The sequence below is a fragment of the Antechinus flavipes genome, chromosome 4 (genome assembly GCF_016432865.1).
Source record: "Antechinus flavipes isolate AdamAnt ecotype Samford, QLD, Australia chromosome 4, AdamAnt_v2, whole genome shotgun sequence".
Lineage (NCBI taxonomy): Eukaryota > Metazoa > Chordata > Mammalia > Dasyuromorphia > Dasyuridae > Antechinus > Antechinus flavipes.
Window position 1 is genome coordinate 476,104,493 of NC_067401.1, and position 22,067 is coordinate 476,126,559.

The window sequence follows — 22,067 nt, forward strand, 5'->3', positions numbered from 1 at the left end:
TACCCTGATCTTGGGAGCCCCACGAGGCGCCCAGTGAGCGCCGGGGGCTAGCGGGCCCATCTGCCCGTTCCCTCGGCGTCTCATCACCATAACCAGGTGGATTCCAGAACTGCTGCGCCTTTGCCATACAGAGGAGATTAAAGAATAATCAAGCCGAAAGTTATCCCCCCCCAAAGCCACCTAAAAACAGAGCAACTCCAAAATAAAACCAATTTACATATTTTAGACCAAATTAAAGAGTAAAAGCTCAGGAATCCCTTTTAATAGCCTGAATAATAAATGCACGTTTATGTAAAGCTGCCTCGGGGGAATGGTTACTGTAAGGACAACTTCTCCAATATTATTCATAAATATCACTTTTGTTTTGGCATTAGAGGAAGAATCCAGACTTCTGGGAATTGTGCTCTCTGCACCCTCGGGTATCACCGCAGATAATTAATATCGACAAAGAGCAACCGGGCCAGTATTTTCTCTATTGGTTGGGGAGCATCATGAAAAAAGCATGCTCCAAGTTCCATCAAAATCATGAGTCATGAGGCTCTGGTCTTGCTCATGGCTCTGGGGATCGGGACACCCTCACCGCTTCCATGGCCTGAAGCCCAAGGACACGGGAAGAGCTGCCTATAGCAGGAAGGCTGGGGCAGATTCTTCAAAGGGCCCGTTTTTCTCTTTAAAGTTCAGACCTGCCTGCTGTTTTTCATGTATAATCTAGAGAGCAACACCATTCACTGTGAGGTGCTCAGCTTGGCAGTAGGTGGGGGACTGGATCCCAGAAACTGATCTTGAATCGTGGCAGGACACTAGGCAGGACGGTCTCCAGTGCCGCTGGATGGGACAGAGAGTCCTTGGGAGCAGACCACGGTTCCCTCCATGAATGCTTTTGGCAATGGCCTTCTCCAAAAGCTTCATCTGACTCACGTGTGAAAAGCATCAGCACTTGTCCTCCGAGTCTCCTCGGCTAGACCACATACACCTTGAGAGCAGAACCACGTAGGCCTCCTCCTGGATCCCCCGCAGTGCCGGTAGGGGATTTGGCCCAGCAGAGACGTACAGAAAATGTCTGCCAAGTGAAGAAGGGCAGTGCAGAAAGCACACTCTTACCCCCACAGCCAGGCAGACTGACACAGGGGATGTCTGAGCTCCTCCAAAGGGAATCCCCTGCCAAATGTCTGGTTCTAAAAACAACGGGGGGCAGCAGTGCCGGTCCATGCTAATGGGTCACTCCTAAGAGAAGGTCAAGCCCACAGAAGCATCCCTCCCCATGACTTTTCTGGGACCAGGCCCAGGGAATGACTCGCCTCCTCCCACGAGTTCATCTCCATCTCCTCCCCAGCCCAAGGCCTGCACTCCAGCAGGTTCACAAAAAGCATGTGGGAGCTGAACTATGAATTATTCCAATGCAGAGTACTCAACACCTGGAGATGTAGGGCTGAACAGGCAAAGTGTCCACAAGACAGAGTTCTTCACGTTCTTATCCAGACTGCACCCAAATGAAGTGGACGAAATGTGGTTCAGATGGCCCCATGAGGCCTTCCTCTTCCTCTCAGTACCTACGTCTGAACCACACTCCTAGTTTACTTCCTGGCCCCAAACCCCTTTTCTCCAGCCTAATAAACCACCTTATTTTCCAAGACAAAAATATGAGGAGAGAATGTAAATTTTAAAAAAAAACAGCCTTAAAAAAGAAAGAGGCAGGCTTTAAAGTCACTAGTCCAAGGGTTATATATGTATTCTGTTAGTATAAAAACTAGTACCAATATTTCATCATATACCCCATCCCAATTCATGCTGACCCAGCACTGTCCTACGCACACTTTAAAAGCTCAAAAAAGAGAGATGTCTATGAGTGATGACAGGGCATGAGACAATGGGCCCCAGCAGATCCACATGGCCCACATCTGGCCTCTATTCCCAAAGGGTTAATGGTCAACTGTAAGCAGTAGGATGTACAAAATTTATATGGAACTTTTAGGTTTGTCAAAGCACTTGGGGGTCATCAAATTTGATTTACCTTTCTTAAAAAAATAAAATGCAATAAATGCCAAAAAAAAAAGAAGAAAGAAAGAGAAAAGAAAAAAGATTAAAGGATAGAAGGAAGGAAGGGAGGGAGGGAGGAAGAAAGGGAGGAAAGAAGGAAGGGAAGAAAGGAAGGAAAAATTAAGAGAAGGAAGGAAGGGAGAAAGGAAAAATAAAGAGAAGGAAAGCCATTTCATTTGATTTATCTCTTTAAAAAAGATAAAACACAATAAATACAAAAAGAAAAGGAAAGAAGGAAGGAAGGAAGGGAAAAAGAAAGAGGGAAAGAAAGTGAGAAAAAAGAAAAAGAGAGGGAAAGAAAGAAAGAAGGAAAGAATGTAAAAAGGAAAGAAGGAAGAAAAAAGAAGGAAGGGAGGGAGGGAGGGAGGAAGGAAGGGAGAGAAAAAGAGAGAAAAAGAAATAGAGAGAAAGAAAAAAGAAAAAAGGAGGGAGGGAAAGGAGAGAAGGAATGAAGGAAGGAAAAATGGTCATGTCATTTGATTTACATTTTTTAGAAAGGTGAAATAAAATAGATACAAAAAAGAGAAGGAAAAAGAAAGGTAGAAAGAAGGAAGGAACGAAGAAAGAAAGAAGGAAGATCAATTCATTTGATTTACCTTTTCTAAAAAGGTAAAATACAATAAGTACAAAAAAAGAAGGAAAGAAAGAGAAGGAAGAAAAAAGAAAAAGAAGGAAGAAAGGAAAAAGAAAGATTTGATTTACATTTTTTAAAAAGGTAAAATACATTAAGTGCAAAAAAAAGAAAAAAGGAAGGAAGAGGAAGAGAAGGAAGGAAGAAAGGAAGGAAAGTCATTATTTGACTTACTTTAAAAAAAGGTAAAATATAATGTGCAAAAAAAGAGAATGAAGAAAGAAGAAAGGAAAAAGAAAGAAGGAAGAAAATGAAAGAGAAGGAAGGTCATCCCATTTGATTCATCTTTTTTAAAAGGGTAAAATACATTAAATGCAAAAAAAGAGAAAGAAAGAAAGAAAGAAAAGATAGAAGAAAGGAAGAAAGAAAGATGAAGAGAAGGAAGGAAGAGAAGGAAGGAAAGCCATCTCATTTGATTTACTTTTTAAAAGAAAGGTAAAATACAATGTGTAAAAAAAAAGAGAAAAAGAATAAAGGAAGGAAGAGAAGAAGAAAAAAGAAAGAAGAAAGGGGAAAAAAGTGTAAGTTCATCCTATTTGATTTACCTTTTTTTAAAAAGGTAAAATATATTAAATGCAAAAAAAAGAGAAAGAATGAAGGAAAGAAGAAAAGAAGAAAGGAAAAAAGGAAGAAAGAAAAAAAGGTCATTTCATTTGATTTATCTTTTTTAAAGGGTAAAGTTCAATAAATGAAAAAAAAAAGTAAATGGAAAGGAGGAAGGAGAAAGAGGAAGGAAGGAGGGATGAAGGGAAAGATGCAAGAGAGAAAGAGAAGGAAGGAAGGAAACGAAGGAGGGAGGAAGGGAGGGAAGAGAGAAAGAGAAGAAGAAGGAAGAAGAAAAGAAAGAAGAAAGGAAGGAAGGAAGGAAGGAAACGAAGGAGGGAGGAAGGAAGGGAGAAAGGAAAAATAAAGAGAAGGAAAAAGAAAGAAGGAAGGAAGGAAGGGAAAAAGAAAGAAGGAAGGAAGGAAGGAAACGAAGGAGGGAGGAAGGGAGGGAGGGAGGGAGGAAGGAAGGGAGAGAAAAAGAGAGAGAGAAAAAGAAATAGAGAGAAAGAAAAAAGAAAAAAGGAGGGAGGGAAAGGAGAGAAGGAATGAAGGAAGGAAAAATGGTCATGTCATTTGATTTACATTTTTTAGAAAGGTGAAATAAAATAGATACAAAAAAGAGAAGGAAAAAGAAAGGTAGAAAGAAAGGAAGGAACGAAGAAAGAAAGAAGGAAGATCAATTCATTTGATTTACCTTTTCTAAAAAGGTAAAATACAATAAGTACAAAAAAAGAAGGAAAGAAAGAGAAGGAAGAAAAAAGAGAAGGAAGAAAGGAAAAAGAAAGATTTGATTTACATTTTTTAAAAAGGTAAAATACATTAAGTGCAAAAAAAGAAAAAAGGAAGGAAGAGGAAGAGAAGGAAGGAAGAAAAGGAAGGAAAGTCATTATTTGACTTACTTTAAAAAAAGGTAAAATATAATGTTCAAAAAAGAGAATGAAGAAAGAAGAAAGGAAAAAGAAAGAAGGAAGAAAATGAAAGAGAAAGAAGGTCATCCCATTTGATTCATCTTTTTTTAAAGGGTAAAATACATTAAATGCAAAAAAAGAGAAAGAAAGAAAGAAAGAAAAGATAGAAGAAAGGAAGAAAGAAAGATGAAGAGAAGGAAGGAAGAGAAGGAAGGAAAGCCATCTCATTTGATTTACTTTTTAAAAGAAAGGTAAAATACAATGTGTAAAAAAAAAAGAAAAAAGAATAAAGGAAGGAAGAGAAGAAGAAAAAAGAAAGAAGAAAGGGGAAAAAAGTGTAAGTTCATCCTATTTGATTTACCTTTTTTTAAAAAGGTAAAATATATTAAATGCAAAAAAAAAGAGAAAGAATGAAGGAAAGAAGAAAAGAAGAAAGGAAAAAAGGAAGAAAGAAAAAAAGGTCATTTCATTTGATTTATCTTTTTTAAAGGGTAAAGTCCAATAAATGAAAAAAAAAAGTAAATGGAAAGGAGGAAGGAGAAAGAGGAAGGGAAGGAGGGATGAAGGGAAAGATGCAAGAGAGAAAGAGAAGGAAGGAAGGAAACGAAGGAGGGAGGAAGGGAGGGAAGAGAGAAAGAGAAGAAGAAGGAAGAAGAAAAGAAAGAAGAAAGGAAGGAAGGAAGGAAGGAGGCAGGCAGAAGGGGAGGAAGGACGGACAAATTAGTTCAACGGGGTTGGTCCACTGTGGATGATATTAATCTGTTCAAATTTATATCTGATAATGATCATTAAGTACCTACTGTGTGCAGGAACTAGGAGGCAGTAGAGCAACTACTCTATGTATGAAGGGTATGGGGATATGAAGGGGGGGGAACCCCAGCACAGAGCCTGCCTTCCAGAGGCTCACCTTATTTCTTGAACCAATGATCAAGTCTGTAATTCACCAGAGAGAATAACTTTTCCTCCTGAATCTATGGCAGTCCATTTACCATTACAGGCCCTCATAGTGCATTCTGTTCATCAAAATACTATTTAAGCTTCTTTATATTTGGACAAAAATCACATTTTCAAAAAATGTTTTTTATCCTAAGGTCAGGATTTTGAATGGTTAAAAAAAGTGAAGAATGAATCCCAGTGTCCATGGTGAGCAGCTCGCCCCAGAACGCTGCAGCTTCTGCACCCCCCAGACGGTCTTTCCCTAAGATGAGCATAAAGGGCTGAATCGCCTTTTCCTTTGGCGGCCAAGTAAGACCCTCCCTCGAGCCATCAACAACAGTGCTGTGGATCTCCTTTCCCAACATTCTCACTGTCTTTTCAAACCAAATTGAATTCAGAATCCTTCCCAGGCTCCCACAGATTACCTTCTTTATTTTAGAGAAAGTCTTCAGTATTCAGAAGACACACAATTCAAAGGAAAAAACAATAGGGGAGGGTGTCCCTGAGCCCCAAAGAGGAAGATACTTCCAATAGATCTCAAGCAGATGGGAGCTTAGCCTATCTATGCTCCAGCTAGGCAGGAGCCAGGAGGAACGGACTCTAAAACCAGAGACTTCACTGCCCACAAACCCCACCATTTCCAATGATGGAGTTTTCAAATGGATGGAATGGACAGGGAACACTTTGCTTAAATACCTAATTATGTTACCGCCAAAGGGTCAAGTTTGGATAGCCCAAGCCACTGGTCAAGGAGAGAGGGAGGGTGGTCAGCTGCCCCCATGTAAGTTTAGCCATGGCCCTTGTTGGATTCTGGATACTCCCCTCCCCAAAGATATTCTTTTCTTCCGAGTGATCTTTCTCATTTGTAGTCCCTTCAAATTATTACTACATGTAATGGGCAACACTCCCCCCATCTCTTTTGACCAGTGTAAAGTTGATGACTTATAAAAATCCTTCTGCTTCTAAAATACATAGAGATACCAAAAATAAACAAGGCTTGTCTAGAAACTAGAAAGTATAAAACAGAACCAAACACACACACACTCTCTCTCTGACACACACACACACACCCTTCAGCCTCCTTCCCTTTCTCCCCCAACCTTCCACACCAGCAAGAACATCCAATGTGGTGGGAACCCAATCCCTCATCTGCAAAAACGCTTTCCATCTTGGCCATTAATGGTGCACCTTCTGACAGTGGGTGCTCAGTAGTGTCAGGGGAAGGGGCTGCAGGCTTTATGGATTTCTCTGTTGTTTTTCCACACAGGCCTTTCTGAGATTTTACCTATTTGAGTGGATAGGATCCTTTGGGGGGAGTGTCAGAGGATTCCTTCTCTACTCCCTCCACGCTGCCCCCCTGGTCTCCATAGAACGTATGCACTCACCCATAACTGGTCACACCGACCAAGTCCCAAACATATATCGACACACGTGCTACATTGGGAGGAGGGAGGGCTGGCTTCCATAATGTCAGAAAGGACACATTCTGCCCAGCCTGGCCCAACAACTGGCCGACGTGCCAAAGAGGCTGCTCTGAAGGTTCAAACTGTGTATACCCCTTCCTCCCCCCAAAGCCCCTAATGGCATTGAACAAAAATACTGCATTGCACCATTTGCCAGGGCAGACGAGTGTATCTGGCGGCAGCTGCCCACCGTACACCAACAAATGTACATTTTAATGTGTCCAGGCATGTAAATGAAGTGCCTAGTGGTCACAGATTGTGGGAACAGATGAGGAGATCTATCAAGAATTGTGCACCTCCAGAGATGCACAATGTAATCCTTCTCTCCCTCTCTCTCTGTCTCTCTCTTTCCTCTCTCACACACACATACACACACACACACACACACACACACACACACACACACAGTTCTGCTTGTGGCAGAAATTCTCAATTTGCTTTTTTGTGAAGTTCGTGGGGAGGATCTTTTTATTTTTTAATTTAGATAAGGCCCGAGTTGGCGAAGTCCAACACAGCTTGCTTATGAACACAAGTCCCTGCATGCAGATAAAATTTGAGTTTTCTCCAAATACTCAAAGGAGATGTGAATAAAAAAGAGAGAATCAAACCAATCTAAAAACCCAAGCAACTTACATTGAAGGCATCATCTTGCTGCCCACAGTACTTCTAAGTTGAAAGCTGCTGTCTCTAATCCCCTGCAAAGAAATACTCTTGGAAACATCAATGCACAGTGTAAATACTCCCTAAAAACTCAGGACCTCTTCGGCTTGCCATTTCTGTTTAGAAGATTCCGAACAGAGAGGGTAGCTCAACAGAACTGAAGGCCACCTGTCCAACAGTCATCAATGCCCCACCAGAGATCATTTTGCTTAAATGCTCCCCCATTCAATTATCTCCCCTCAAAATAGATACATTATTTTTCATACACACACACACACACACACACACACACACACACACACTTACCCCCCCTTTTTTCCCACTCTCTTACAATAATTCAAAGAATTAAAAAAACGGAGGATTCTGACAGAGAAAAAAAAGTTTTAAGGGACTACTCAATCTAAGAAAGTCATTTGTATCTCTCTTGGAAGGATGGTCAAGTTGAATGAGAAAAGGAGATGAATAGAACAGAGGGTGTCACAACTGGCTAAGGGATTTCTTTCTTATCAAAACACAAATGATTTTTAAAAATCATTTATTCTTAAGCTATGGGTTTCCCCCTCCCACACTGAACCCCTTATATTTATTTATTCTCGGTATCTCTGAGTTGGGTCATTATGCCATGTTTTCTCTGAGATCCCAAAATTCACAATCCTCAAGCCAGCTTAAGAGATATTCCAAGCTGGACACCCCATTTAGGAAATACCCCTCTGTGTTAGCTCACCGCCCCTCCACCCCGTCGACAGCAGAGAGGGGTATTTTTAAGACAAAGAAGGACAAAGATCAGTAGTGGAAACACGTGCCTTTGTTACAACCTGAGTCCAAATCACGGTCCCTGAAAAGAATTTTCCATTTCCCTCCAGTGCCCCGCAAAATAAAAATATCAAAGAATCACTGGAAATAAAACTAAACCTTCATTGATGAGCCTTTTCTAAGAAAGCTCAAAGGAATCAACATCTTTCAAAAAGCCTGGTGGGCAGGGAGCAGAAGTTTATGGAATTAAAACATGGGGTCGGGGTTTAGGAATTACTAGAATGTCTATCTTATGCCTTCTTGGGGGAAGAAATGAGGGTTTGGGCCCTGAAAGTTTAAAAAAAGAAAAAAATAACCGATGTCATTCTTCCTCTCTCCCAAAAATATCTAAAGCAGAAATCTCATTGAGAAAACAGCTGAAGAGAAGAGGAGGCTGGCGAATGGGAAAGCTCTCCTTTCTCGGAATATCCGCTTACAGCCGTCCTCCCCCTTTCATCTAAAGGCCATGAGAGCCGTGATAGCCATTCCCAGAAAAGGCGAGTGCCCAGCTGACCGTCCCTTAAGGAGCCGGAGGGAAGAGAGCCTCCCCCAGCGCCAGCTCCCCCTTCCCGCCGGCACTCGGAGCCGTTCTCCCTCCTACCACGCCTTCTGGAGCCACCAGTGCCCACCATCATGGGAGAAAGAGACTTTGGCTGGATCACGCCAACTCTGCGTGTGGATGCATGCCCGTGCCAGGATGCCCGCTGGTGCCCCACGCTACTCAAGACACTCACAAGTGGCCACTTCTGTGTTTGTTTTACGCAGACCGGTTTGTGCCCGGGCAGGGCTCGGAAATCAGCACCTCGGCCCGAGCAGAGAGCGACCGGGCGCTTCCCATGAAGGTGAAGGAGAAGGACAGAGGTTTACGTGGGGAGAGATGATGAGGATGGTTTTGAGTCACTTCTGCCAGCAAATGGATGGTCAGAGACGAGATGAGAAGCCCCTGAAACAATTACCTTTCCACATTACCACCTGCTTTTTGCAGGTTACAAAAAATCCCCTGATCCCTCAAGACCCGAACTCTCCCTCCCTCTGCTCTCCCAGGGACAACATTTGCTGGAAATTTCTAAGAAATGATTTGCAGGCACAATCAGCCGGGCAACTTCCCGATTACGCTGCTGTCAACTTCATTCAATATAATTTACATTTTTTTTCCTCCTTGCCATTTTTTCCACGTACAATTTTGCAGCAAGGGAAAGCATGGGGGCGGGGGGGAGGGGGCAGAAAAATGGAAGCCTCCCTCCTCCTTTCCCTCCACTCTCCTTTTTTTTTCCTCCCCCCTTTAAACAGAGAGAGGCGAGCGAACAGATGCTTAAAAATAGATTTCTGGAAATCGGCGTACAGCAGTCAGAAATGTAATTAACACCTCTTTATGGGGAATAATTAAAGTTGTGAGGGCCGGCTTTGTGGCCGGGGAATCGAGGGGCCCCCGCCCCCCCGGTTTCCGACACCGTTTGCAGTCTTCTCACACGACAACCACCTGCTCCCCCTCCTTGGCTTCCCCGATGCCTGTTTCCCCGGCAACCTTTCATTCTCTCTTCCTCCCAGAGATGGCTTTCAGTGGGCCGCTCAGCCTAATCTTGTTTGTTTAACACCCATCACAACAAGCAAGGAGACAAAGGCAGCCTCCAGAAGACCCCAGCTTTGTCCTCCCCGGCCTCGGCACCCACGGCCCGCCGGCCGGCAGAGCGAGGGGCTGCCGCGAGCAGCCTGCTCTCGATATTCAGGACACGGGCGAGATCTTCAGCCTTGCCCCCTTTCCCGTCCCCACCTTGAGCTCTGACATTTATTAGTCCAAAGAGCTTTTTTAAGGATCTGGGGGGGGGGAGGGTGGGCGTGCATAAGATGGGAATGAGAGAGCAGTTTCCGATTTCTTGTTCGGAAAAGGAGGCACCAAAAATAGACTTACTACTCTGGCAAGAAAGGGATTTTTGTGACTAGCCCCCCCAATCCCGCCCCCTTCCATAGCAAAGGATCTTCACAGTCTGGTCTGCTTCTACCAGAAGAAGCCTCAGCCCGGCCCAGCCTTCCTCCTTTGCTGGCATGCACTTGGGGGGAGGGATGTACGGGGCGCTGGGACCGTCAGTCGGAGGGGGGGTACGAGGATCAAGGACCTGGACCTGGGAAGATCCCGGGAAGATCCAAGACAATCGTGACTGGCACAGATGCCAGCCCAGGCTTGGCTAGAGAGTAGTTCAGTGGAAGAGACGGAGAGAAAGAAAAAGAGAAAGAAGGAGAGGGTGTGAGAAAGAGAGAGAGAGAGCAGAGTGTGTCTGTATATGTGTGTACGTGGATGTGCACACATGTGTGTGTGAGAGAAAAGGGGAGGGGGGGAAGGAGGGAGGAAAGGAGGGAGGGAGGGGGAGGAGAGAGAGAGAGAGAGAGAGAGAGAGAGGAGGGAGGGAAGGAGGGAAGGAAAAAAAGGAGGGATAGAGAGAGGGAGAAAGAGAAGGAAGGAGGGAGAAAGAGGACAGAGGGAGGGAGAGAGGAAAAGAGAGAAGGAGGAAGGGGAAGAGGGAGAAAGAGGGAAGGAGGGAGGGAAAGAGAGAGGAGGGAGGGAGAGAGAGCAGAAGAGAGAGGAGGAGGGAGGGAGAAAGAGAGGGGAGAGAGAATAAGGGAGGGATGGAGAGAGAGAAGGCAGGGATGGAGAGAGAGAAAAAAAAGAGGGAGGAAGAGACAGAAAAGGAGGGGAGAGAGAGAAAAAGAGAAAGAGAAAGAGAGGGGGGGGCAGGCATGTGTGTGCAAGCACTGCCATTGTATCCAGGTCCATATTTTCCTGTCTTTTAGGATGCTTGTAGAGAGACACAATTGGGTGACCTGCCAAGCCACCTACGATCCACAGCCCATGGCTCCCCCTACACCAACACACACACACTCACGCTCCCTCTCTGTCTCTCTCCCTTCCTCCCTCTCCCTCTCCCTCTCTCCCCCTCCCTCCCTCCCTCCCTCTGTCTCTCCTCTCTCTGTCTCTCCCCCCTCTCTTCCTCCCTCCCTCTCTCCTTCTCTCTCTCTCTCTCTCTTTCTCTCTCTCTCTCTCACACACACACACACACACGCACTCACACGCGTGCACACTCGCGTACACTCGCGTGTCCCCAGCCCGGCACCAGCACGCAGCCTCCAGTCCATTCACTTACCATGTCGAAGCCATTGCACTCCATCCGTGATGGGAAGATGGACCCTCACACGGTGTCAGGAGCAGGGAGAGCGTTACGTAAAAGCTGGCATCCCTTCCGAACACCCCGCTGCCCGCCCGGCGAAGCCACCCAGCCCCACACACGCCAGGCTCCGCGACACATGCCTGCCTCCTCCTCTTTTTTATGAGGTCATGACAGGGGACTCTTGGAAATACAACATGCAGCATTACCCTGGCCGGAGCTCACCCTCCCCGCCCACCCTCCGTGCCCTCTGCGCAGTCCGGCCGAAGGCGCCGCCCGGGGCACCGGAGCCCGCGAAGGGAGGGCTGCGCTCCCGGGGCCACGATGCGGGCGAGCGTCCGATCCTGACACTTACCTTGCCCCCCGCCCCCACTAGCACATTCCCAAACGCGTCCACACACCCTTTTTCCAACCTCCAAAAAAAGGACATCCCGGCTTCAGCCTTTCCCTTTCTGCCGAGCTCTGGGAAGAAAGCGGTGGCTTTTCCCGCCCACCCCCTCCGCCTCATTTTAGAAGGAAAACCCCCAACCACAATGACCTTACAGAATCGACAAAGGGCTCTCGCCCACGGCTGCCCACCGCCCTTCCCCGCTGCCTCTGCTGACTCGGTGCACGCTGAAGAGCTCATCAATGAGAAAGGAACCCCACCAAGAGAAAGTCCAAACCCAGCCCCAGCACAAAGCTGGCTGAGGGTGTAGACAGACAGGCTGCTTCTCCCTTTCCGCGGCAGTCACACAAACAAAGAATAGAAATTTACCAATACCTACCATCACCATTCTTAGAGGCAAATATTGGGTCGCGCAGGGCTTCGACTCTCCGCTCAGAATTTGCCAAGGTTTCTCGTTTATTACGGTTAATAGGATTATTTCGGGTCCACAAAGCAAAGTGCAGACATTAATGTAGTCAACCACAATGTTTTGTTTTGTTTTGTTTTTTAAAGGGGGGAGGTTTAAAAAAAAGCCAAAAAAAAAAAAAAAAGAGGGAGAGGAGAGCCCCGCTCGGTGTGTTCGGAGCCCCCCGATTCTAGGACGTAGGTAAGAACAACTGAATAGAGAGCCTCGCTGAAAATTGGCTTCCAGCCTCCCCTTTTTACATCCATTTATGGGACCATCTGTCAGCCAGAGCCCAGCGCCCATTGGCTAGGGAGACCGAGGGAGGCGTTGAAGCATCAGGCGCTATTTAAATTAGCTCCTGCCAGATTGACGATGTTAATGATTCCATGACCTCTACAACAACAGAGACCACATTTCTGAACTGCTTCGGGTGTCTGGTAATTAAGGCCCAGCTGAAAGCGACAACATCCACGCGTGTATTTTTTTTACCCTGCCCTTCCCCTCCCCTCCCAGCAAGGGCAGGTCGCCACGTCAGGCTGCAGATCCTACTGGGGGGGGTCCTACCTTCCTCCCCTGGACGGCCCAGGGGTTCCTCCATCCGCTCCCCATGACGACGCCCTGCTTTTCGGCCTGTCCGCCGCGGCCGCCTGACTGGGGATGCTTGGTGCCGCTGCTCGGACTGTGGCGCTGCCTTTTCTTCCGGGGAAGGGGGGGACGGGACAAGATGGGACACCACCTGAGCTGGCATTTCCTGGAGGAGGCAACTCCAAGCTCCCCCCCCCCCGACTCTGGGACCTGCCTAAGGAAGTTTGGGGCCAAGTGATTTTCTTAATGGGAGGGGGTGGGGGGAGAGCAGCTGCCCAAGCTCCCCTGCCTACCTCCCTGCATTGTTCCTTCTCTCTGCCGAAGAGAAAATGACAAACGACTTGTTTTAGTGGAATTATCTCTCAAGTCTGATAGGGGCCCAACTGGCACAAGCCGTGCCCCCCGACCCCCAGCCTACATCCACTGGCCAGGCAGAAACAGGGGCACCGTCTGAGACTGTCGCGAGCCCAAACCCGACTCCCATCACCTGAATTCACCCCCCCCAGATTAGAGGCAGCAATGTGCCCCTCGCCCCCGCCGCTGTTCACAAGGACTACACGGATTATATAAACACACACACAGAGCTGGCGTGCCCAGCAAATACACTCCGTGCACCTGCCCTCGCCCGGCTGGCCGGTACAGCTGCTAATCCTGGGTGGGGAATGTTCTCCCCCAGAAATGTCTCCCTTCTGAAGTCAGTAAGTTTACTAAGAAATATATCCAGGTCCCTGATATTCTCAATATCGGGCGCCAAGGTGGGCTCTGGTTGAAATGCTAGAAAAAAAGAAACGGGGACGTGAAGGTCACTGCCGGGTTTCAAGCTCATGGCTTTCTGTTAGGATGGGGAACAAACTGACTTGAGGGGCAGTTTTCATTTCCCTACGGAGAAGCACCACGTCTGTTGTCTAATATCAGGAGTGTATTTCTTCCTTCAGTGCAAAACCCAGAAACATGACACTCCTATGGATAGATCATAGACTGTGTGTGTGTGTGTGTGTGTGTATGTGTGTGTGTGCGCGCGCACGCGCGTGCGTACGTGTGTGCTTGTGGGGGCTCCTCCCTACACCCCCATATTTAAACACTGCTCAAAATCTAAACACATGGAATCAGAAAACATGAAATGTGGAATACATGGCGGGGTCAGGTAGAGAAGACGGAACCGAGTATGATTTCCAGGTGACAAACTCAGCTCCCACCTGAAGGACATCAGGAGCCACATGAGTTTTTTCAATATTTGCTGAGCTGGGTAGGGCCCAGGATGCGTTTGTGGGTTCCCTGGCCTATGGGGTTTTATTATGTGTACACAGGCAACATATATCTGCTCCGTGACATACCAATAAAAAGTCCCGTGAGCTCAAGAGTGAGCCACTCAATATTAAAAGATTGTGGGGTATGAACCCCAGAAACCATACTCACAGACCCCCTGGGGAAAGCCCACCGCCTGACACAAAGTGCTCCTTATTTCTACAGAGCTTATTACAAATAAAGAAGGCAGTAAAAAGGCCCTCTTCTCTCTGGTCTTCCAGCTTCCACACCCTTCAAGGCAGGGGATACAAAAATTAACCACAGGTCCAGTGAAGCCAGTCCAGCCATTTCTCGGAAACATTATCAAGGATGCCTTAATGGCAGACCAAGAACCCTCGCAAGCACTTTGCCCAAAGACTGATCTCGGCTCCGGAAACCCGGGCTCCAGTCTCTCTCCAGAACCCTAAAACAAATGCCCTAAGCATCCTCCGAGGCCTTTTCTCTAAGGACAAAGGCAGAATCCCATTGTTGAGGAAAGTCAACCTTATGATTGTATTTCCAATAGGACCCTTCGTCCCTTGGAGCCAAGTGCTGACCGCTACCTCCCAGCGCTGTGACATTGGTAAAGCATCTGAATCTCAATAGATTATCTCGGGAATCGAGTCTCTCGGAAAGCATTCTACACCCCCCCACCCCCACCCCACCCCAATCTTCCAACATCAGGAAGAAAAACTTGTCTTCAAGCAATCAAGCCCGCGTGAAAAGGAAATCACAAGGGGAGTGGGGGTGGGTGGGGGGGTGGGTCTAGGTTGCTCTCTGCTTACCAGAAATGAGCAGTTTCTGGACTCATTAGAGCCGACGGGGTCCCTGAGAAGACGAGGTCTACCGGGGAGCCCCTCACCGCCTCGTAGACCTCCCAGGGGGTACGGGTATCTGAGCATCGGGAGCTGCCAGCCGTCCGTGTCTCTCTCTCTCTCTTTCTCTCTCTCTCTCTCTCTCTCTCTCTCTCTCTCTCTCTCTCTCTGCCCAGATGGACTGTACCAGCAGCCAGCCCAGAGTGAATAACTCACCGCTCTCTATAGTGGGGAGCTGTGCCCGGCAGGGTCCTAGGCAGCAGCAGCAGCAGCAGCCACTAATGGAGACGGCAAAGAAAAAGCAAAGAGATTCATCCCCATCCCCCCCACCCCTGAGCCCCCAGAGGAAGCAAGGGAGCCCGAAGCCCGGTCCTGCCTCCTGAGGACTCTGCTCCGGCAGACCGCGTGGAATCTGGTCCTGAGCACCCCCTTGTCCCCCTTCGCCCACCCCCCAGCACGTAGAGGCGAGTAGGCAGGAGATGTTACCTCGGTGCTTAACAAGGCGGCGTTCAGCGTCCGGCTGATTTCAAACATCTTCCCAGGAAGGAGATTTCAGGAAGGCTGCGAAGGCTGCCTCTGCCGGCACTCCGGCGCCCCCAGCCCGGTCAGTTCTCCCCGAGCCCCCGGAGCGGGCAATGGAGCATCTCCCTCGCGCGGGCTCTGCACGCAGACCAGCCTGCCCCGGACACGCTCCCTGAAGTAACAGTTCACTCGGATACCACCAGGTGGGCAGCGTGCACAGTCGCAGGGACCGTCTCCAAAGGCGGCACCTGGGTCCTCCCTCTCGCTGCCTCGGAGCAGTGTCTGGGTGCAGGATGGGCCGAGAGCGGTTCTGGAATTCCAGCCCGTCTGGGGCTTGTCAAAATAAGTCAACAGCTCTGCCCACCTTCCCCGACTCCTGCCGAGGGGAGCAAACGAATTAAAGAGAGCTACCTGCCCAGAGCCTCCGGGAGGGATCACAGCTTCGGCCCCTACAAGGCGTGTCTGTTTCATTCATTCAGAGGGAAAACGGAGCTCAGAGAAGCCGCGGGAGACGCGAGGGCCCCTTGGCCAGAGCCTCCAAATACGCACATTCTCCGTGTGTGTGCATGTGTGCGCCTGTGTGTGCGTAACATGCGCCACATCCACACTCACTCTGGAAAACCCATTCCAGGGGAGGCGGAGGAACGCCAGCAAGGACAAGATGGAGGGAAGTGAGGAAGGACACAGGTAACTTTTTCCCAAGTGCCCTTGGATTTCTGCTCCGAGTGGGGCTGAGCGTGGGTGTGGGTCCCTCGTAGAATCTAAGTATCCGGAGGCTCCCCCGTGTGCCCAGGGTCTCCACGCCACAGGGCCGGCTGGCACGGAAGGAGAGTTTGGGGCTTTTTAAATAAATGACTGTTGAATGGTGAACTCAAGCACAGTGCTCCTAGGACAGTGTTCTAAGGAATCCGAGCAAGGGGGGAAGGAGCAGGCAAAGTTTAAAATGAAAGACACCCAAGGACAAAAAGCATGGTTCTGTCTTGACCCCAACCAAGAACATGGACAAGGTAGAAAGTGACACCATGATTCCAACCCCCTCCCTTACGTAGCTCTCCCCAAAACTTATTTATTAGAAAAAAGGAAATATCCTCCACTACCCTGTGATAAAAAAAATTAAATAAGAGTAAATACTGAAGGACTGCTTGAGGGGGACATCCCATTTCTCCAGACATCCTCCCTATTCTCTTGACATCTGCTCCAGATAGTACTAGTTTTATTTGGGGCCCACAATCCTGCCTGGCCTGCTGGCAGGCATCCTGCAGCTCATTCAATCCCTCCCCAGAAATTGTAGACCCCCTAAAAGGTCCAAATGGAAGGGGTCACTGAAACTAAAAGGAATCAGCCAGGTTTTTTATCTGTTTATCTGTCCACGGTCACCATTCCCTTAGTTCCTAAGGAATCTCAGTACTTATCCAAGCACATCCACCCTGCTGAAGAGATGGGGCCACTTTTTTTTTTTCTATCAAGAAGCCAGATATGCAGGGCTTCTGCTTGAATGCACACCCTGGACCCCCAGCCAGAAGAGGGCCCTTCCATCCCCCCGGCACCCCCAGGGAGCAGTCGGCCACACACCCCGTGAGCCAGCTTTGCCTCGTCTTGAAGTCAAGACAGCATCACTTAATACTACTTAACCTCCTTGCATATATTAAGATTCAAGTGACAATTTTTAACTGGGGAGCGAAGGAAGGGGGGAGTCTCTCTCATCCATTTCTGGTTCTATGAAATAGGCTAATTTGTACACTCACCATATGTCTTAAACACTAATTAAAAAATGTCACTTTCGTCAAACATTAAAATGTAATCAGCCTAGTAAATAAAATATTCTCGGGCTTGCCTGCCTGGGTGATAATTTAAAGGGTGTTTATCTCAAGGTAACCTCTGTATTTTGATTACTATTGAAGGCTTTTGATTTGAAAGTGGGGGGGAATGGAGGGGGAGGAGGTTGTGGGGGAGTCTCACTCCTGTACAGTCACACAAAGAGGAAGAAAAAAAAGATAAAATACATCTTTAAGGACCACGGCCGCACTCTTGTTACCCTAAGGCGAATTCAGCCAATCGATATCAGCCCACTGACGTCCAGCCATCTGCCAAGTGATGTGGCTGAAACAGGCCTGTGATACAGACAACTTTTTTTTTCCTTCCAGAAAGCCTCATTTCCAGGCCATTAGCAATGCAAGGGGCCTTGGGCCCGCCAGCTCCTTCCCAGGGTGTGGCCACAGAAGGGGCCTCCGGAGGGCCTCCACCTCCGCCCCCTCCCCCAGAACGGCCCTGCCCTCCATGGAATCCAGAATGCCATCCGCTTCCCCCTAATATGATTACAGAAAACCATTTAAATACCGTCAGCAGCAGCTCTGACCCGACATCTCCCTCTGCTTGCTCCTCGCCCTCCCCCCTTCCTGCCTGCCCTTCATTAAGCAGGCTCCATCCTTGCTTGGGCTCGCTTCCCTCGGAAAGGAAAAGAACACAAAGAAATACAGGCTCGTGCCTCGAGACTGTTTTCGAGAAGATCCGGTTAAAGGTCAAACTTTGCTTTTCATTTAAATATTTGTTTTTCCTCTTCTGTAGGAACACCGGGCCTGGCACCGGAGGGTCCTTGGAGACCGCCTTGTCCGACGCAGTCATCCAGTAAGAGCCATGAAGGGGGGTGATCTTGGTCAAGATCACACACGCAACTGGCTGGCTCCAGTGCTGTGGCCCCAGACCCACAATCTCATCCCCCGAACCACATTTGAAAGACTTGAGGGTTTCATGGGATGGAGCAGAGAGAAAGCCTGCCCCATTAACTCGCATTTTAGTAAATGACCTTCACATCCCCCAAATCATGACCTTGTGGCTCATCCAGGAAGCCTGGGTCCTGCAGAAGAGAGCCATGATCCACTGAGGGCTTGTGTTCAAAGGTTTCCCAACGCGGCAGGGTCAGTAGTAGCCTCTCTCCATCCTCGTCCGGCCACGGCTCAGTTCTGACCTTTTAAATTAAGGGTGTCCTCTCAGGTGGGTGGTCAGTATTATTAAGCACCAACTATGTGTGGGTCAGACAGCATAACAGCTGACTGTGTCAAGAGGACGGCAGTTGGGGGGGAGGAAGGGCCTCCTGTCCATTTTATATGATGATATTGAAGACAGGGGGCATGTTTAGCCAAAGGGCTATCACTGAATTGGCCAGTAGGAAAGAGCCAAGAACAAAGGGGAAGGCAATAAAGTTAGGATGGACAACACTGAGCTTTGTCCCTATAGTGGAAGGGGCTTTCTCCTGCATCCTAGGCCTGGAGCATCCAGTCCGGGGGCATACTAGTCTGGATGACCACTGACCTCCCTTCCAAGTCCTCATCCTGGTTTCCCGGATACCACGACAGGGAATTCATCATGCAAAAACACAGACACAAACTTTAAAGAAATAGTCTGCTCAAAGTGGGGCATTACAGCAAATCTGGCCCTGACATGGGTAAATCTTGTCTGAGCCTAGGTTTAGTCATCTGTAAAAAGGAAATAATGATCCAAGGTAGTATACAGCGTTTTGGGGGAAAAACCAAGCAGTAGAGTAGTAGCAGGAGCCATTCTAATGCATCAGAAAGAGCCCAGAGAGGTCACAGAACTTTCCCAGAGATGCAGCCATCCAGGACTGGGAATGCAAAGAAGGGAAGGCCAGTGTCTCTTGTCCAAGAGGCCCCTTTCTTCCTCTTAAATACCTGCCTCATGACTGAGGCCTCAGGGGATAGCTGGGAAGGGCCCTGAAGAGGGACAAAACTTTGGGCAGAAAAGAGCACAAACTTAAGTCTATGCAGCCAGAACTTATCAGAACAGGCGGTTATGGGTACTGCACCTGGCCCAGATATGTATCCTTCGGTTATGTTTTTTCATTAAATCTCTATTTTTTCCAATTTACCAAAAATCTATTTTCTCTTCCTCCCAACTCCTCGCCCATTATAACAACCATTATAACAAATATGCAAAGTCAAAAGAAACAAATTTCCACACTGGCTGTGTCTTATCTCTACCATGGCCCCTCTGCTGGAAGGTAGGTATCCTGGGTTGTTAAAATGTATAAACCAAGCCTCTGGCAGAGCGATCGGAGCACACTGGAGCACTTGTGGGAAGGAGCCTCCGAGGGCTTCCAATGTGTCACACACACACACACACACACACACACACACACCCCTGCAGAAAATTCCCTCAACAACAACTGCACTGAGGAGAAACCCCTCATCTCCGTGACAAGCCTTCCTCAAAGTCTGCCTCAGTCTCACTCTCGGCATTCTCCTCCCACTGCTTCTGATTCTGACCTCTGGGGCCAGAACTAGCTTTTTTTGTAATCCCAAGTATTTGATTTTCTGCATTAAAAACCTGTATTCCCAGGCTTCTTCGGTAGAGGCCAAAGGGTTCTAAGACCCAAGCAAGGTGTCTAATCCCCAGATGAGGGGAAACAGTACAGGATATGGAGAAATACCTAGGAACACCTTGTCCCACACTTCTGGCTTTGTGGGTCCCCGACTAAAGCTAGAAGAGAACCCAGAGCAGAGAAGAAGAGGTCCAAGAGCTCCAACCTGGCTGTCTCCGTTTACAGAGACCTGGAAAGGGGAGCTAACATCCCCAAATTCTCATCCTGACTTGGAAACATCCAGACTTAAGTGGCCTGAACCCCAAACTCAGGGCAACAGCAGTCTCCATAGAGAGGGAAACTATTCATTATAACTGCCATCCCTAAATCTTATCACATCAGCAAGAATAATCATAAACAGAATTTCCATGGAGCTTTAAAAGAACTGTAAGATCACAGAGTAAGAGCCAGGAGGATCCTTAGAAGACATCTTGTCCTACCTCTAGGAAAGGGAAATAACTTTTCAGCCAGGAGCAATAGAGCCAGGACTTGAACCCAAGGCCTCTGGCTGCAGAGCTCTGCACCAGACTCCATCACAAAGAATTTCCTCACTACCAGGATTAGAACACAAGCATGACTGGTTACCCCAGCTCTATAGCTAGAAAATGATACGAGTTATTTCAGTTTCATTCTTCCATAATGGAACCTGTTGCTCTATACATAGGTGATACATATGGGGCAGGGGCATCCCGTCAAAAAAAAAAAAAAAAAAAAAACCTATGGAAGGAAGTAAATTTTATCACCTCAGGCAGTCTTGAAGCAAATGAAAAAATATAGAGAAAAATAAACAAATAAGTAGGTAAGAAAGTGAAGGTATTAGGAGAAAAGGAGTGCTTACTTGAAAAGACTAAAAAGAAAAGAAGCAGAGTTGGTCTTATGAGATGCCCTAAGTCACTGGATTTAGGGATCACAGACTCAAAGTTGAAAAGGTTCCCCTCCCCCTGGAAACCTGGTCCAATGCCCCCATTCTGCAGAAGGGAACAAGAAATTGGGCCATAGCATCTTTCAGAGCTCAGGATGGAAATAGACAAAAAGACAGAGAATCCTGAAAACTAGTGTCAATCACATCCATCCCGGAAATAGAGAATGGTTATGAACAACTGGAGGAAAAACATCAGACAACAAAGCAAGTTCCCTCGGATTTTTCGGTGAGAAGTGCAGAAAGGCAGGCCGACAAAAAGCACAATGGAGAATATACCTGAGGGTTCTAGATGGAGAATTCAGGACAAAAAGAAAGCTCTGGTTGCCACCACTCCATGTGAAAGGGGAGAAAACTTGTTCGAGGAGCTGTTACAAGTGGGGAGCAGAAGGGTCAGGCTTGAAATGGACATTCCTAGATATCTCCCAGAAAGGAGGCAGGTGAACCTAGACCATCACCTAAAAGAGAATGTATCTTACACAAGAAACAAGTGGTTCCTGATGTGAGAAACATTTCTAAATCACCCATCTCAACACCATTCCCCCGCTAACTAGGGAAGCGGAGGTCAAAGCCCTAACCGTGGCAAGAGAACGATGCAACCTGATCTACTTAACAATCTGGGAAACAGATAAAGGGACAGAAATCAGCACGGACCTTTGCTACGTCACTACGAGTGATAAAGTGATGAGGAGCTCCATCCAGAAGCAGCCACGGGCACCTCACCAAGCTCAGAGATGCCACGGGGCAGCGCTGGTTTGGAACATGAACATATTTGCAAAATGCTGGAAAGGAAGAGGACAGAGGAGAAATATCACTTTGTAATGCAGCAAAGACTGATGGAAGGTAAGTCTGCAGAAAGTAGGCTGAGCACTACCTCCCCAAATAGGTTTACAAATAGAGGAGCCAGGTGGTGCAGTGGTTAGAGCACCAGTCCTTGAGTCACAAGGACCTAAATTCAAATCCAGGCTCCGATACTTATTAGCTGTGCGACTCTGAGCAAGTCAATTAATTGTTTGTCTCTGTTTCCTCATCTGTAAAATAAGCTGGAGAAGGAATGGCAAGTCATCTAGTATTTTTGCTGAGAAAATCTCAAATGGGGGGTGGGGGTCACAGAAAGTCAGACCCAAGTGACAGAACTCAACAACATCTATAGATAAAAACCAAAAGGAAGAAAACTAAGAGGAGGAAAATAGAACAGATCTGTTGTCATTTCTCTATTTAATTAATTGAGTGATGATGATGGAAGCACTGCATTTGGATTCTAAAGCCTCAGTCCCTCGTTGTGCTAATGCGAAAGAAGGCTTAATAGAAAAGATTTCATCAGCATCAGGAAGAATTTCAGAAGACAGAAAAACTAGTGCCAAATATTCCAAAAATGACATCTAACTTAATTCAATGCAACAAACAATTGGCAACTATTATATTATTTTTTTAAGTCTTTGCCTTAAAAGGATTTCTTTTTCGCACAGAGAATTTGGGGTAACAGTTACATATATGACTTCTGGACCACAGTTTAAAATATAGGAGTGATAGATGAGAGATAGAGCATTGATAACACTGTACTTGCCTGGAATCTTGCAAATTTAATCAAAAGGTTTCTAAA

The 22,067-nt window shown here is 47.3% G+C and overlaps 1 protein-coding gene across 7 annotated transcripts in view; it reads right to left on the reverse strand.

The window, feature by feature from the left end:
* Window positions 1–22,067, reverse strand: part of ELAVL4 (ELAV like RNA binding protein 4) — a 138,003-nt gene that overhangs the window by 92,995 nt on the left and 22,941 nt on the right. Inside the window, exon 1 of one of the 7 annotated variants that reach the window (XM_051999725.1) lies at window positions 15,135–15,279. The exons of 1 other annotated variant lie outside the window; for it this stretch is intronic. In XM_051999725.1, coding sequence (XP_051855685.1) covers window positions 15,135–15,182 — 48 coding nt within the window. In that variant the 5' untranslated portion in view covers window positions 15,183–15,279. Of the gene's footprint in view, window positions 1–11,110; window positions 11,216–11,674; window positions 11,773–11,898; window positions 12,203–12,528; window positions 12,718–14,618; window positions 14,756–15,134; window positions 15,280–22,067 lie in introns of those variants that run through there. 5 more of the 7 variants (XM_051999724.1, XM_051999726.1, XM_051999723.1 and 2 more) reach the window with 5 other exon arrangements.